Source organism: Nesoenas mayeri, assembly GCF_963082525.1.
Source record: "Nesoenas mayeri genome assembly, chromosome: 1".
Lineage (NCBI taxonomy): Eukaryota > Metazoa > Chordata > Aves > Columbiformes > Columbidae > Nesoenas > Nesoenas mayeri.
Window position 1 is genome coordinate 83,595,338 of NC_137541.1, and position 18,696 is coordinate 83,614,033.

Below are 18,696 nucleotides of genomic sequence, written 5' to 3' on the forward strand. Positions count from 1 at the left end.
AAGTCTCCAACTTCACACACCAATGTGAACAACTGCAGTTGAAACTGAATCCAGATTAATTCACCATTCCAGTCATTTCACATTTATGTTGATACCTTAGAGGTTAGAACATATATGATTTATTGGTTTTAACTGGAGAAATGGAACAGAACTTCCTTCAAATAGAACAGTAGTTTGTCAAATGAAGTTTACAAAAAGAAAACTGTATTTATGATGACAATGAAAATATATTTCAAACTTAATTTGACCTGCAGTTCAATGCACCATGAGGTATTACAACAGAATGCAAAAATCCTGCCACTGCAAGATTTTAATGCTACAATAATTCTGCTCTTATTGAAAGGGCAATAATTCTGCCCTTTCTTAAATAACCCAGTTCAAAACACACATTAGAACAGCAAGTTTGTGCAATCAGTAGCCAGACTACAGTAACCAGGTGGTAACATAGATATAGAAAGCATGTACATTTTCCCAATAGACACAAGTTAAACACTGAAAATATTGTGAGCAGGTATGAGAGAGAAGGAGGGAAGAACTTACAGTACTGCTTCAAAGATGCACTACACACATAATGCAGCAGTACAGGACAGACTAACAAATGAAAGCAACTGAAAAGGTAGTACTCACCCAAAATATTAAATTGAAAAGGAACATCATGTATTTCAAACAACACAGGCAGCCTCTTGCCATGTTGCACTTCTTAAATTCTAAAAGGAAAACAAAGGATAGATCCAGGTAAAAGACCACATATTTGCTGCCTTTGGGTGCACTGTATTTGTTGCTTTTTATGCCAGTCCCAGTCCCAACGCCGGTCTCGGTTCCGACCCCAGTGTGGCTCTGTTTGTGTGATCCAGTTGTACCATAGAAAGCTCCAGCAGTAAAACCTCGACCAAATTGCCTCCCTGAGGTAGAAGGTTTGGCAAAATCTGAGTCTTTGCTATCCAAAGATGGACTCCGGTGAATTGAAGAATCCTCACTACTTGACTTCTCCATGATCTCTCTTTTCACAGTTGTCATATTTAATGTATAGCATCTCTCAGCATTAAATGCAGTGCCTTGCAAATGCCACAGAGCTGTCTGTGTTTTTGCTTCTCTTTTGCTTCATACATGAATCAGATAATCACTGCAGAATTTATTCCCTGCATTGTTGCTGGTTTTATTTTGCACAGCAATGTAGGCTGTACTCTGTCTATTTGTAGCATGGATTTATACATTAATATCCCATGCAAGAGCATATTCATGATTTATCTTGATGCATCAGTCATGCAGAACTTTGATTTTTATTCAAAAGAGCCATAAACTCTTTTTCTTCTCCTAGTCTACAGCCCTCTAATCTGTAGACGGCAGATGGTCCTTGCATCCATTTCCAAAAAGCTTCTGCAGTGCACCTGGGAGACTCTCCTTGATCCAGAGCACTTTCCCTGCTCTCAGCTTCCCTCTCTGTGTCTCTCACACGCTGTGTTTTTTCTTCCCACCCATCTGCAGTATCTCATTCAGTAACCAGCTATCGGAGCGTGCTCTGTGTTTCACTGCTGTTGCTGTGAAATCATCAGCAACTGCAACCACTGGGTATTTCCCCCAGAAATCCCTGACCTATTGAGTGATAAATCCACCCTCCTGCTTACCCCTCCCCTCTGCTTTCCATCGGGCCAGTTAGCAGAAGCCTTCTACCCCAGGGCACGCCTCCATGACATAATATCTTTAATAGGATTAGAACACAACAGAAAATCTCTTTAAATGTCAAGTACTGTTTAGCTGTTTATAGGCTAGACCTGTGAGGTAGTGATACTCCTTTAATGCAATAAAATACTGGAAAAATATAGATTAGATAGACAGGTGCTAACCTCTCCCTGCTCATTTAAACTAACAGTGACTTACTTTTTTTTCTGGCTTAAACAAACGCCATGAGACAAGAAACTGGAATAAACTAGCACCCAGCATAAACCGAATAGGCACGTCTCAGTTACGCATGCATTTAATGTGATGCCATCACATGCGATATAATTAACCATAAGCAGAAAAGCAGAGCTGCTGTCTCTGACATGATCATAATTTCTTTTTTCTTTTTTTTTTTCCCAGATAGTAGTGTAACATCCCTGCTACCACTCTGAAGCAGAGGGCACAACCACGTATGTGTGTCTGCATATATAAGTGCCTGGATGGGAGGAAGATAAGTATTTCAGGTCATTCCTGGTGCTTCCAAATCTGTCGTTTGGTCATAAACATAAAAGTAGTGCACTGGTGGTGCAAAGTGATACAGCAGATTTCAAATGCAGGTTATTCTTTTCTTTCAGTAATAAAAGAAATCATACTAGGAGACCACTGTTGAAGAAGTACAGCTACCAAAACCAGCAAACGTTATGCACAATTTTCAACTGAACCTTTCAGATGTACATTATAATGCACTGTAATTATTTCATCAGGTATCTTTGAGAAAATTAATAGAACATGTATTCAATATTTAAAGGGCCCAAAAGCCCCTCAAAATCCTGTAATTTTTATGCAACAATATCAGAATTAATGCCCTAAAGCTGTGCTGTACCTTTCTTGACAGGCTTTTTCTGAGAAAAGATCTCTCCACCATAAAGTACTTCATGCCAAGAAACACCCAGTATTTGTAGGTGTAATATCTTTCTCTCACCTCTTCTGGTCTAGAATAACATTGGAACAACAGGCAGGCCCAAGCTTATATCAAGAATGTTTATTCACTTGCTTTTCAAAAGACATTTCAGACCTATCTGCATCAAATGCATCCATCAGAAAGGCAACTGCAAGCTGACCACTCAGCAGTGTGTATGATAGCAGAAAAGGCTACACACAAAACACCCAAGTAAAAACAAGAGAAATTAACAGCAACTAAAGCAGAGTGGGGTATTTTTGTACACATCTATGGTGCACAAACTTCAATGTGAGCGGTCACCAAGAACCAACTTTCTTAGAAAATAACATGGAAGAGACTTGTAGGCCACAGCCAGATACCCGCTTTGGACACTGGAGCCTGCGGGGTAGGTCTGAAAAAAACTCTTATGTTTGAAAATCCACTTATTGGCAGTGTAAAGCTGTGCCATTGCAATCCTATGCTTCAGCTAGATACTTTCAGTGGTTTTTATTTGTCACACAAAATTGAGCTCTCAGCCAAAAAATTATGAGAATGCACAAGCATTTTTTCCTGTTTTACCCATTGTTTGGCTATAAAACTTATACTGACATAGGCTACTTTAGAAAAAAATCATGCTGCGTACTTGTGAAAAATAATGCAATCTAAATATTTGCTTTAGCTTCCCACATGAAGTTACATGACAATAATAACAATCCACCCCCTCAAGGACTGAAAGAATATTTTGTAATAAAAAAGAAATCTCCACAAATTCACAATTCAGTCAGAGTTTGTAAATAGTGGAAACATTTCTACTGGTGGCAGAGAGCAAAAACAAACAACAACAAACAACACAGCACTCAAAACAAACACCACTCTCCCTCCAAGTTTGGTTGTTTTTCTTTTTCCCAAGTTTTCATTATTAGACCTTATTGAAGATTTCGAGTTCTCTATTTTTGCCTTCAAATACTACAAAATATTAGTTTTCTTTACCATTACCTGCAGTGCATCTTCCATTAAGAGTTCTCCATGACAGGTGTACATCACAGTTCAGACTTCAGAATGAACAACCAAAGACAGATGTACAGCCAATAGTCACCTTCAAAATCCAAGCCTGAGCAACAAGCACTAGCGCAAACATGGTTCCAGTACAGCCTTCCCTCCCATTGTATACAAAGGAAACATATGACTCTTACGGTGATGCTGTTGCCACCAGGGAGACTTTACAAGGCTCAGTAAGCTTCCACCACTTGAATTTGCAGCCACAAAGCGATTTTAGGGATTAGATGCCACTTCCTCCAGCTGGAAGCCTAAGTTGGTATTTATGGAGCTCAGTTAATAAATCACACAGAACTGCTTATTTGCTAAAATTAAGCAATGAAAAAGCTGTAACCAGTTCATCCAGCTGTGTTTTGACTCGCCATTGCACTTATATCTCCCTCCAATTGAGACTTCAATGGTAGGTGTTGCTGCAAGGCCATTCAAAAGTATGGTGGTCCTACTTGACAGTGTAACCTCAGCACAGGAACAAACACATTTTGTTCTCTACAGGTCTCACGTCTGTTAAGTAAACAGGGCATGAAAATATTCAAAAGCTCACTCTGTACTTCATTAATCATTGATTACTAAATCACAGAATTTTGTTGCTGAGAGATATCTCCACAACAAGAAAATCATTTCAGTCCCATATACAAATGCCTCGTACAAGGCAATGAACATCAGTCCATTGCATCTGAACAGCTCAGTAAAGTATTATGTGTAAGAATTTAGACCAGTTTCAGATACCAGGCATGAAAAAAGATGTCACAATGGGAGTAGCAGAAAAATGGAAAGAAAGGGTAATAAGGCCCAAACAACATAGGCTGGTTCTTCTTCTGAAACTGCTTTACTTGGTTCTGTCCTGGGAACAGTCCACCCTAGTCCTCAAAACACAGGTCTCAACAACTTCAGTTTTTATTTGAAATCACAAAATATTTAATACCTTTTTTTCCTCAGTCCTTAGTTTTATCTCACCAGAACTTCAGTGCAAATTACACCAAGCTACAGTGCTCCTGAAGTCCTCTGTTTATTTTTGCCCTTTTCAGCTGTTCTTGCACAACCAGCTTGTGGAACCATGCTGCAAAACAGAGCAAAAGCTGACCAAGTTTATACATATATTTGTAACCATGTATGTATAAAGATATAATATAGATATAAAATGTGTTGCAGCAATATATGAAAATTGTGCCTATTTTCCCCTTGTGAAAGTTTCAAATCCATTTTACAAACCATTTCCCTTAAATGATCTTGCTGATGCAGTGAGAGGGACTACAATAGGCAAGAACAGGAACAAAGACTGAAGGCTGAACAAAAATACAATAAACTTTTGTTATGGTCCCCCATGATTCTTGACTTGAAAATATGAAACTTTAGTTTTTCAAAAGGGAAAATAAAAACTCCAGTCATCATGATATAAAAGCCATTTTACAACTTATTACATATTTTACCTTGAAATTTCTATTATGGAGCATAGTGCTACTGTCACTATCCCCAAATACGGGGAACTCGAGGTCCAAGACGTTTGCTGAAAATGAATAAGAAATTGCTGGCAGAGAAGAAAACTGAATCTGTGCTTTACATAGCCTCACCTAGTGCACTAACCATTGCACCATTCTCAAACTATTTATTTTTAGAAAACATGAGTTTTCATAACCTTGCCACATGACTTCAGGACAATACTGAGCCCTGCAGAGAGACATACAAATGCATACACTATCAAGTGTTTGAGAGATATGGTTCTTAAATTCATTCTTTTCCTTTGAATGATGTTGACCAAGAATTCAATCATACAAGCCTTCCTCAGGGTACACTAGGTAGACAAAGAATTGAGATAGCTGACTATAAGCTCAGTGACTGCATCTTTCTAGTCACTGCTCTTAATCCTGGAAGGCCATGAGAAGGGGATATGGAACAAGAGTTGGAAAGAATAGCTTATGACTCTGGCATATAGTTGGAACAGATGGAAGCTCAGATTGAAAAAAAAAAACATAAAACAGACAAACACACACAAACATGGTAAGAGCATACAAAAAATATCTAACTGAAATTAGTATCACAGGAGAGACAAAAACATGTTGTTCTCGGGACTTCCATGTTCCTGATTCCACAACAAAGAGCTTACAGACTCCAGCAAGTCAAAATACCTGGAGTTCCCAGGGCTCCTAAGGCTGAAGAATTTACAACCAAAATCCTGGATGCTCTGAGGGTTGTATCCCACATCCTGGGGCCTTCCAAGCTCCCAGCTTGCATGCTGTAAACCCAAAGCATTCTGCACATCATGGGACTGGACAGAAATGAGGCAGGTTTCACGGACAGCTTTGTATTAGTAGACAAGTTTTAAAACCTGCCTGTGTTTTCCAGAACCAACTATCCCAAGCCATATTCTACCTTTGACACACTTTCATTTTCCAACAGGAAAGGTCTTCCATTAGAAGCAGACAAGAACTACTATAACTTCAGTTTTGTAGTCTTCCATCACTGATCATAGCTTAGTGCATTATTTAGAGCATATATGTACAGCTTGTTTGTTATAAATGCTAAAAAGAATCACTATCAAGTGTTTAGAGAAAAGTGAAATCCATACCTAGTTTCCCTATTAGTTTGAAGAGCAGCCATTTCTAATGCCTTCAGAAAACCATCACTTCTTTGGGCGCTTGATGGACAGATGGATGATGAAAGAGAAGACTATTGCATTAAGAAACATATTTACTCACAGCTGGTGCCTGCAATCTGACCAGTAAATGGTTCTCTTCTAATGTTTTGTGAGAGAGCACATGCCATTCTCTGTTCACTCTGTAGCGGGGCCCAGAGCATCCAACAGGCATCATCTGACCCTCAGTTCCACCTGCATAAGAAAGCCACCTCCATAGGCCAAGTAAAAGGACCTGGGCCAGGTAAATGTGCATACAGCATGAGTTGGAAGGAAAAGACACTCAGGTTATTAAAGGCTAGGTTCCACATTCTAGAAGTCTACCTAGCACTGGCATGGCTGAAGAAAAGGAGGTCTGTCAGAGAGACAGGAGTGGGGTAGCACTTCAGGATGGAGGGACCATGTGAAGGAGGACCCATGAGAAGACAGAGAGTTTGAGACCTGTAGGGAAAGGGTCTGTTCTCACAGACATAAGAATTGAGTATTTAGCCACCTCATTCCAACACCCACTTTCATCAATCAGTCCTGACTTCACCCAGAGAAACTATCTTTCATGATGTTATTGGTCTGACACCAGGGCACTAGCATAACAGCTCATAGTTGCCTCATCAGCAACACAGTTACACTCTTTGCCTCCCCAAGGCAAATAGGTAAAATCTCTTTGAATGTCCTAAAGTAATACTTTCTAGTTTATACTTACATATATCAATAAGAAGAGTTTATCCTTCTGACATGTGGCTATCACTGAATGGATGATCAAGAAAACCAGATCCCATTACAAGACTTTCCACTGTGCCAGACATTGTATGTCATAATTTGGTCCCTGCGATTTCCATTAAAACTCATTTACTGCCAACAGTCAATACGTGTCTGAAATTTCTCATTTAGGATTTCACATCAGAGACAGAATGAGATTCTGCCTTAAAACTGTACTAAGGAATTATTTGTAAACCATGCCAGGGACCACAACACACTGTGATCAGATGCAGATGATGACTTGTGCTAATTCACAGGAGACATGGGAGATGAGGGTCAAAGCGCAATATGGGGTCCAGAAGCTAAGAAATTGTGATTATGTCACACTGTCATACCAGCAGTCCCTCGGGGGAACTCAGACTGAGCAGACAGAATGCCTGAGTTTCCAAAGTGACAGAAAAACATAACTTTAAAAAAATCAGAAATCCTGCTACCTACATTTAAACTTTAAAATCAAAACATTTGTAGTGGCACAAGGGTCTTTTGGGGTTTTGTTCTCATTTTACAAACAACATAATGAACTATGCTAAATCTGAAAGAAACCCTCTAAAGATCATGTCAGAATGCAATGCCTCATTGATATTTTCACCTTCAAGAACTCGAATCTAGAAAGTCAATTTACTGTTTGTTTCTGAGAAGCCCTGGGAGGCAGAGTCTTCTTGGGTTTGGCAGTGTACATACAGAGATCAAGTAACCTACACAACAGTCTACAATTCAGGCAGAAAACAAGACACTGATAGCTGGCTCTGAATATAATAACTATATTTGAGTTGGTTTTTTTTTTAATTCCCAAAACTTCCTTACCAATTTTCCCACTAGCAGGTGGGAGAAAATAAAAAATATGAGGGGCAAGAGAACAGCATGTGCCCAAGAAAATCAGCCTATCCTGCCAGGCAGCAGAGTACCAGATGCTTTGGAAGTATGTTTATGCCTTTTAGCATAAGAATCCGTATCCCTTTTAATTTCAGGGCATTTATGGCATCTTCTATAGCAGTGGATACATTGTTATATCTCCATCACCAGCTAATTCTTCTTAAATTCTGCTGACAACTCAGCCTCAAAATCATACAGCAGTGAGTTCCATAAGCATGCTGTGTTAAAAAAATATGGCATCTTCTTCTTATTAACTGTCAATATTAAGCCTTCCAGCTCCATCCTCTGTTCTGGCATTCATAATCATCCTATAATCCATTATTTTGTAATCTTCTCTTATATCCCATGTCATTTGTCCTTCATTAATCTAAGTACTTATCTTTTCAGTATCTCCTGTTATTTAAAACTCTCCAACTCCCTAATAATCTCAGGGCTTCTTTCTAATTGAGCTATGTTTATATCATAATCTTTTCTAATCTGCTGCTGAAAAGAACTTATTCTTTTGAAAGAATAAGAGTTAATAATCAAATTCAAAATTAATTTAATAAATTCTGCTTCTGTCAACACCTTACTTGCATGAAAGTGAAGCCATTCAGATTCAACAAACCTTTCTTTATCATTCCTATTTTGTTTTTCTATTTCAGATTAAAACTTTGGTCTCTGAAAAGCCCAGCATTTCAGAGCCTAACAGAAAAATTCTTGCAGTTTAAATTCTGTATCATGCTTATAGGAAGAAAGGGGCTTTTCTCACTGCAACAGCATTAGTTTAATACCAGTTACTTGTAAAATCATGAATAAGCCCATCTTCAAGGCAAGGACTCCTTGTAAAGAAGCTAACATATGCCAAAACAAGCCTTGGCCATCAGTCACGTAACTAAATGTACAGTATTGACTGCTGTCCCCTCCCAGTACACAAAAAAAGTATACGCAGAGAAGTGCATACAGAGAAAAGATCAAGGGAGTAGAAAGCTGTCAACTACAGGCAGGAAGGCAGAAACATCATATCCCTGATAGACCTATGGGATGCAACACCACAAATCAGATTTTCAAAACCATGCTTTATAAATTAAAGACAAAAAAATTGAAAGCAAGACAGAGGAAGTGAGAAGAGTTCTTTTCTTATTTACCTCCTATTTTTTTTGCAGAGGTAAGGTACACAATCTGAGTGCTTCTCTTCCACTCCCACTTTAAGTAAGTTTAGATTTCATCTCTTCCCAATTGGCTACAGATTGAAGAAAGCTAGCAAATAGCCTGTCATGAGAGATGGTATCCCTTCTCCCCCTTGCACAGTGTAGGAGAACTTCATGAATACAAGAACTCTTCTAACCCTGTCTAATATGTACAAGTTCTTTGAACAAATTCAGGTGGATATTCTGTAACCTCTGTTCTAAAGAGGCTGTCTTTCACCTTCAGTTTGCTGTTCTGAATTAACTGACTGCTGATTTCTGTGTATTAGCAGAACTATTACACTTTAAAACAATCAAATTAAAAAAAAAAATCCTCATACATAAGGCTCTACTTGAAGAACCACAAGAATGATGTGAGCATTCATTTTTAAAAGGCAGCACACATCTCCGGAACATGCTCAATTATGCCATGAAGGAACATTTCTAGGCACATTCCTTTCACAATAGAGTGAATTCCTTCATTGCTATTCATTTTCTGGCACTTAAACATAAACAGGTGTGATGCCATGAATGGGAACATTTAAAACCACTGCATCAGGGCTGGCAGAGACCCAGATGTCTACAATGGGCAGCAAACATACACCATTATTTTAGGCTGCCTTCCCCATTAACTCATCACCAGCCCTAGCCTCCAATTTAACACATCGCTAAAAGTGATGGATTGATGGCTTCACTGGAGAGCTATGACCTCAGAGATGTGTGAGTTACCAGCAGCATTTCCAAGCAAAACCTGACTTTCAGGTCAAAGAGACACAGCTTTCATAAAGGAGCCAAACTGCCAAATGATTGAATCAAGTACTTGCCCAGAGACAGTAGCCTCACCACTGCAAGTTGTCAGTAGAGCAGGCTGAGTTCTAGCCACAGTACAAGGTTCCCCTCTGCTGGGACCCACGTGACCCACGCCAGAAATGTCTCAAAACAAGGGTGGGATCTAGCTTCTGAAGCCATTCACTCCCTAGCCTACTCCCAGCCCTCTCTGAGGTCTACCAACTGTGGTAACAAGCTGCATTGCCTAACAATTCCCTGCATGTACCTCCTTTTGTTTGTCAAGGGAGATATTGCTGAATTAATTAGAAGTAGTTTTTGAATAATTCAAGATTCATACCTGAAGTACCAATAACAGCAGTTCTCAAGTTCTGATCAAATCACTGCATAACAGTCACATTTCATCCTGCTGGTTTTGGCTGGACTCTTTTCTATGACTCGCAACAAACTTCACAACATTTAGCCGGAGCAAAGTCCACGGATCCCTTCCTGTCTTGAAGCTCTTTACATTTAGAAAACACAATTCTACCTGAGCATCTGCATCTGCCCTTGCAGTAGAGCTTACCTACCCTCACACGAAAGCTTCTTGCATGAGTGTGATAACACTGTGGGATATGGTCAACTTCAACATTAAAAATAGGATGTGCCTGTAATGTAAGAGTCATGCAATTAATGCTTTTTGCTTTGCCAACAGCAACAAAGTCAGATTTAAAACCCAAGGGGAGGCAGATACTTTAGTCACCTTACTAATCTCACAAGAATGAGGCTAAACGGTTCCTATCTATTATGCATGAGATACAAGAAAAGGTATAAAAATGAAACCAAGGTAAATCTCTTACTGTAATCCAGCGGGTTTATGTAACGGTGATGCTACTCATCAGCTTTGTGATCAACATCAGCTCTTATTATAAGGGTGAGAGATATTTTAAATGAAAATGGAGGAAAAGAAAGTGAAAAAATCAGAGTACAGTTTGATGTGACCCTGCCTGTCATGCCACAAAAAAAACCATGCCACAGTTCAATTACCTGATTCACAGTAGAAGCTACTTAACTTTTTACAGTACATTAATGAGCTTTTATAAAGGTAGAAGTCTAATGGCAAAACATAGTTTTATGACCTTATCTGCATGAAGGAGGACTCATTTACACTTGGTGAGAATGCTGTGTGCTAGCTGCAATACCAGGCATTCAGAGCATAATATGGGGTATGAGTGGATGCAAGCACATTTGACTCCTTCCCAAAAGCCAAGCCCACATTCACTTAAGGTTTTAAAAAGTTTATTCATACCATCAGTGCCAATCAGAGATGAGAAAACCAGGAAAACCCTTGATCAGCAGCCAGAAACTAAGAATCTTACAACAATTCCTCATAGTGACATCTGAAAGACCAAATGTATTTTGGAGGGGAAAACTACTCGTATCATTCACTCTGCTCTGATCTACTTAAGTGTGTAACAAGTATGTGGTAGTTACAGTACAAAATATCCATTGGCCTTTAGAAGGAGCACTTTGTTAATTCATCATAGGTAGATATTTTCAATTTACAAATTAATTGGGACCCTGGTATTTTGTTTCAGAAGCAACTAACTTGATGCTTCATGCAATAGTCTGCAGACTGCTTCAGAGGCATCTATCAAATACATGGCCATAAATGCTTAGTAAATAGTGTTTATCCAGACAGGTTTTTAAACAACATGAACTAAACTAAAGACTTCCAAAATGCAATACCACGTAAGGTTAGACAGTGCTAGTTTTGGTCCAGATATGCCTTGTAGGACTCAAATTTGAGGCCCATAGCATTGATACTATATTCTCTCCTAAATGTCCAAGTCCAGACTACCTTCAAACCTAACCTAAAAGGCTTTCCAGACTTCTTCCCTTCAGAAGAACAAGTTAATTGTAAGTCTGCAATTATATAATCCATGTGGTAATATTTTGTTTGCTTTTGTTGTTGTTTGAACCCTATAATCTCAGTGTCTATAAATCAGATCTATACAGGTTTGGATATCAATGCCCCTAACATGAAAGATACTTGTTCCCTGGATTTTATGGGTGCTCCTTCTGTGTTACTTTTCTCATATGCTCATTTCTTATGTTGCGCTAGGCCTTTCCTGCCAAGTATCTGGCCAGAAAAAACATAAAATCCTCTCAGGGCACCCAGACACTTTTCGGAAAAGTTTTATGAACTCATCATCCTATTCCATATCTGAAACTCAACTTTTCTAAACTGACCACTTCTCAGTCTTCTCTCCCTCCTCCTTCCGTGCCATTGGTTATAAAACAGGACACTTATGTAGTACTTAGTGTTTCTATTCCAATAGCATGGAAACTGTTATATCAAAATACTTATTAATAATGGAGTTACTTCCTTCTACTGCAAGCTAAAGCAAGATAATTTGGTAGATACAATAATGAAAAGATTATGCCTCTGTTTTGAAGAAATACTATACCCAAATACACAGCTTTAAACATTATTCCAATCAAAACCTGACTGTATAAACTGCACCCTGAAATCCCATGTTTCTTGTATTCCAAGGATTGCTATATGAAGTCAGCTCATTTCCCTGTGTTTTTTCCTTTTAAATCAACTTGAATGCTTTCTAACCTGTACGCTGAAAACAAAGGTTCAGAAATTGTAACTATGATAAGTAATTTGGCTTGAGACTAAAAATAAAGAAGACAGCTCCACCATTGGAAGTCTCTAGGTTTAATGAAAGCAAAAAGCAATAAAAGCTTTATCAATAGAATCAGGAGTTCTGAATCTTTGAATATACAACGGTAACAGCTGATGAATTGAAAGGTGCGGTTTCTCTTTCTACATAAAATATTTTCCAAACAGAATGATGCTTTGCACCTGTCCTGTAATTTGATGCCAAGTTTATGTGTAATGCTGCAAAAAAGACTTTAAAAGTGCCTTGATCATTTCAAAGAAGCCTTATTCTAGTTCAGTGTCTCCCAAAGAGTGCCTGTTGCTATTCTGTAGCACTGTTAGCTCCATTTATACAGATATCTCAGTTTTGTCCCGACCTAATACATCTACTATGTTTAAATAGTCTCTCTCAAATATCAATGATCTCTGAGTCTAAAAACTACATCAATACTTAAGCTGTAGGTAGGGAGGGGGGGAGTAATGAGTCCTTCCTGATGAATTGTTCCCTAATGAATTGTTCTCAGGCACCAAAGCTTTCAAAATATCTGTCCACAGAACTATCTTCACACATTTTAAACATCTTTCATATTTAAGATCCAGGTACTTTTATTTTAATATTTTTAATTTAAGTATTAATTTACTTTAATACTTCAAAGAATCCAAAACAGATTCCTACACATTGTCCTACATTATCAAGCAGCTAAGAAAAACAAATAAACAACAACAACAAAACCCAACAACAACAAATCTAACAGACCACTTACTTGAGGTCGGGCATTGTACATTATTGCTGCAAAGTTCTGTCAACCAGATTCTTTCTCAGGTTTCAGAGGTTGGTCACCTGTGTCTATTATGCACAATCCATTTTTAAAGCAATCAGGGACCCATGGAAATTAAAAGCCAAATCTACATTATTGACACGTCTCAATACTGGGAAATGTTAAAGCATTGACTTCTATTACAGAAGATAAAAGATACATGCTTAGGGACTGACTTACAAATGATGATACCCTCAAGAGATGTTATGTGCTACTTGAAATAAAACTTTCAGCACATAAAATGTTAATATTAGGTCTTTGGGCAGATACTAAGGTTGGGACAGATGTGCTGCCTAACACATAAAAGACTCTCACTTTCCAGAAGGCTAATCAATGCCTTCCAGTAACTACAAGGCAGTTACAGAAGATGGTGGTACTTTGTTCACAATGATGCATGTGGTCAGGACAAGAAATAAGTTGCTCAGGGGTAAACTTCGTCTGGATATAAGGGAAAAAATACCTTCAGTGGAAGTACAATTAAACATTGGAATAGATTGCTTAGAGAAACTGTAGAATCTCCCTCACTGGAAATATTCAAAGCTCAGCTTGACAGGGGCATGGATAACCTAGACTGGGGCCCTGTGTTCAACAGTAGCTTAGACCACATTGTCTCCAGCATCTCCTTCCAACCTCGACCTGTGATTCTAACATTTTGTCCTAAAATCCAAAACTTCAGTCAGTTAGCGACCCCAAAGATGGGTTGTGCAATTACTTACCACAGCGTAACTCCCCAAAGTGGGAAAGACTGACACTGAACTCCATGGTGCAGAGCTTTCTAAGGACAGAGTAGGAGTGACTTGCTTACAATATAAGCACAATTGCAGGCACTGAAAAACTAGCAAATTGAAATTTCTATCACTCTGATGAGAAGGGGCAGGGGGGAGGGAAAGATGTGTTTCTTATCAGTAGCTAGATTTGACAAATTAGGAATATCCTCAGCCTGTCAATTGAGTATCTACAGATCATAATGCCTGTCTGATCTGTGTGAATTAATTTGGTATTTATCCTTTCTGATTTGCTAATCACTGTCTTGAAAAAGATACTTAACAGTAAAAAATTACACAATAAATTCCAATCTTTCCCTCATCACGTTCTGCATTTTTATTTGCCCTATTGGAGTGTGAATCCAATACGGAAGTATATTTGTCAGAATGCAGGACCTTCCCCAAGGAAAGGAATGACATTTATTTGCAAAAACAGGGAATACTAATTATTTAAAGGCAATCCCTCTGCCCCTAGAGATGTACTGGCTGCACAAAGGGTTGTTTTAATCTCTTCAAGACTAAATTTCTAAAAGATCACAAATTAAAGTTATTTATCTGGGAGAAAAAAAAATGGATCCTTGAGCTGAGAGATACTGAAATTTCCTTTGCTGTTGCCACTATGTCATGACAGTGGAAAGTTCTTTAAGGATTTGATCTGACCAACTTGTCACACAGTTTTAGATGCACCCATCTCCTTAACTGGACATTATCAACATAAAATAATGTCAGTTTTCACGAAGAGTCTAGAAAGTTTTTTCAGATACATCTTGTGTTGCAAGTCTCTCCCTACAGCTTTCCTACCATACTGTTCTCTTCTTATAGCCCCAGTGAGGAACAAAGAAGAGTCTGTGAAACTTTGCACAAAAATAATCAGCAGAGAAGAGGGGAAGGAGAATAAGGAAAGGTGTTAGAGAAGAAGGGAGGAAAATCCTTCTGTTTACTGAAACATCTTAGTTCAAGGCATATCAGATGCTACTGTGATAACAGTGCACAAAACTTTTTGGACAGCGGTTTGACTTTAGCAGCTGTTGTTCCTTTAAGTGCTAAAAAAGATATCAGATTGAGTATATTAATAATGCATATTGATCTGATTACTAAAGCTTTTCATCAAATTACTAAGCAAAGGAGTAGGCTTTCAAAGGAAAAGGTGGTTTACCAAGCCAAATGGTGCTACCTCCGGCCACATCCCAAAATAACTGGTTTATTGTTAGAGGCTTTAACAGTTATGGACAGTTTTGTCATTGGGCTGAGCCCACCTAGATGTTTTGTTCTGCAGCAGACACACATGGCATGTTATTTTCCTTGAGATATTGAAGGATTATTAGTAACATTGTCTCTAACCTCTTTGTTACAAGCACTACTAATGGCAAGCATTAGCATATGGAAATATCTCTGCAGTGTTTTGCTGTGTTATATTACAAGGAGCATAAAATATGAAGAAAACAAATACAGGTTTATTCCTTGGGTGCTAAGAATACAAATGTTTTTAGCTTCTCAACTTCCAGTACTCAAGTGACTATAGAACACAATTGATTTTTATGATCAAGTTAAAGAATCTTAGGCACACACTTTCAAAGTGCTGTACATTCCTTTCATTCTTACAGAATCAAACACATTTTCATACCCTGACATGATTTATCTTTTCAAGGCTAACCTGGGTAGCCATACAGGTTGACAACAGAATTTCTTCCCATAGCAAATTACTATATTCTATGTTAAGCTAGCATTGTCTGCTCTAACTCAGAGGAAAAACAACTTGCTACAGTCCAAAATAAAAACCCATGGCATAGTTCCTATAAATTTAAAAAATAATAAGCAATTTGTCTGTTCCTAATAGGATCAGGTCTCCCTGACAGTTTTAGAAGTCTCGTTTCAGAATGACAGTATAGATAAGTGCACACTTAAAGCTGTTAGAAGAATCAAGGGGATGAACATACAGAAAATTAATTGAACTTCCTTTTTAAGCTCCAAAATAAATACAGCCAGCAATAAGCCTAACTCATCTCTTCAATAAGCCTAAGTCAGCCTCTTCACCTCCACACTTCTTAAACAAACAAACAAAGACCCACCTCTACTATAAACAAATTTGCAACACCGTAGGAGCAACAGACTCTAGCCACTCTTCCCCAGATGACATTGTGGCCTTTCAGTACTTAAAAGGGGCTTAGAAGAAAGATGGAGACAGACTTTTCAGCAGGGCCAGCTGTGACAGGACAAGGAGTAATGGTTTAAAATTAAAGGAGGGGAGAGGAAGAAATTTTTTACAATTGCCCAGAGAGGTGGTAGATGCCCTATCCCTGGAGACATTCAAGGCAAGGCTGGATGGGGCTCTGAGCAACCTGACCTAGTTGAACATGTCCCTTCCAACCCAAACTATTCTATGATTCTTTGAACAGACTGTGAGGCTGATCCTGAGCCTGCGTGAGGAATGGGCGCACATGTGACTCCCGGCTGGCACTCAGCACACCTTGCTCTTAGCCTGCCCAGCTCTATCAGGGTGACATAGGAGAGATGCTGGAGTCTGGTAGGGGTAAGAGGTGTGGAAGGAAGAGAGAAGTCTGTAACAAGGGTCAACCATAAAAGTCCAAAGAAAATCAGAACTCATTCATCCTGCTTTTGGCAGAATTTTAAATGATAGAAGACAGAACAGGAGCTGGGTGGTCATACCTTCATCTCTGATAGTGTGCAGAGTAGCCTCAAGTACATATCACAACAGTAGCAGAAAGTGAATATTCACAAGTCAGGTCATGGCAGTTTGACAGCTGTACTCATGAACCTTAAGTATGTGCAAAATGGCCCAGGTTCCCTCTTCCAGTGCCAGGCATTCTGCAAAGAAACTTACAGAATCACCCCATAAAGGGGCCATGACTTGACTGGATGGCAGAACCTTTGTGTATTAACCTGAACATCATTTTTATTTCTATGCCTGTCAGGATTAAGTAAACACTTTTTTACTTTTTTTGCAAACAACTGAACCTGATTTTTATGACCAGGCACAGGTGTCCCTGGGATCATAACAGCAAGCAGGAGCTAAAAGAAATTATATGCCTCATATGAGAGCCAGTCCTCTGAAGCTGAGATAGTGTTTCACCGAAGACATTAGGAAGAGTTTGATTGGTGTCATCTGAGACCTCACTTTAAAGGCTACTCTCATGTAATCATTGAAAAAAGTATCCCAAAAATACTCAAATATTTTAGTCATTCCACACACAGTTCTTGCAGTTCTCATGCAATGCTCAAACAGACCACTCCCAACAACATTCAGAGTATTTTTTTGACTATTTAAAATACACACAAAAACAGGTAAAAAACCAAAGCAATCACTCCACCCTAACAGCACTGAGTCACCCAGAACTCAAGATAAATACTAAGATGAAACTCGAGACAAAGTACTAGTGATAGTTCAAGCTATCAAGTTTGAATGCAAAAATAAATAACATCCAGCTGTGTATGCTTATGTCTCTATTTCAACCAGCCAACAAGTCTTCAAGAGTCTAGCACAGACTTGTGATTGGCATCCAGTCCTCATCTCCTACATCTCCATGGGCTTATGTTCTAACTGAAGCTTAACTTCTCAAAAGCCCCAAGGGACATTGTGAACTATCGCAAAGAATCTGAGTGGTAGCACAACAGTTATAATAAACTCTGAGCCAAGGATCATTTTCTGCTTTGTGTTTTACAGCTCTTGAGTCTAGACCCTCACTGCAGTTTCTAAGACAAGGCTGCAATATAAAAAAATAAAGATAAGCTTTGGCATTGTACAGACCTGTTTTTAGCAGGTGCACACAATTAATATTGAAAATAGTGAGCCCTTGCTAATGTGGTGGAGTCAGAAGATTGTATAGGTTGCACATTGCTTTTTGAAAAAAAGTATGCAGAAGGCATCATACAAAAGACAGATGCTGAGAACACTACTTAAGAAGCAGAGTTCAGAAGACCTTCCACCAAACCACACTTTCAGCTATGTATCCTTTTTCTCGCACACTTTCACATAAGCTGTAACATTAAGCCACATATTCCCATAACTGTGTGGAAAAGTTCATTCAGTTAATCATCTGAATAATACTAGGTGCAATTATTTCCTGTCAATCATTTTCAAGCCAATTTCATTTGGTCAAGACAGGCACTTCCAGACAACAAATTTTACCAACAGGTGATCATCCCAGTACCTCTATAATGGCCTTAGAGGATTGTCCTGGTTTTGCTTAAAACAAGTCCAATTCTCTTTTAGTGATCTTTCCTTTCAGCTAAGTTCTCTAAGTAACTGCATTTTTCTGAAGTTGGCTATATGTTTTTTGGACAGTGCCTGTTCCAGAGGTGATAACATCTGCTTTTACCAGTTTTACCAGTAGGAATGGTATGGAGAAAAGACCCAGGTTTACATTTTATTGCTATAGCAGCAAGATCCGTGATAGACCTCTTATGTTCCACAAGTGAAGGCTCATAAAAGGGTCGTACTTGCAAGGAGGGGTGGACAGAACAGGTGACCAGTGAGGTATTTCATACATATCATACACAGTTTAAAACTGAAAGATCAGGAGGGTGTCACTCTCTTGGTCTATGACCAGTGTTTGAAGAGGACCCTGCCTGTAATCTTGA

General features: G+C 38.8%; 1 protein-coding gene across 1 annotated transcript in view; it reads right to left on the reverse strand.

The window, feature by feature from the left end:
- Positions 1–993, reverse strand: part of TSPAN9 (tetraspanin 9) — a gene marked incomplete at both ends in the record, with an annotated part of 78,708 nt that extends 77,715 nt beyond the window's left edge. The window contains one exon of the mRNA XM_080363937.1: positions 628–993. Coding sequence (XP_080220063.1) covers positions 628–993 — 366 coding nt within the window. The remainder of the gene's footprint in view (positions 1–627) is intronic.
- Between the last annotated feature and the right edge of the window lie 17,703 nt (positions 994–18,696).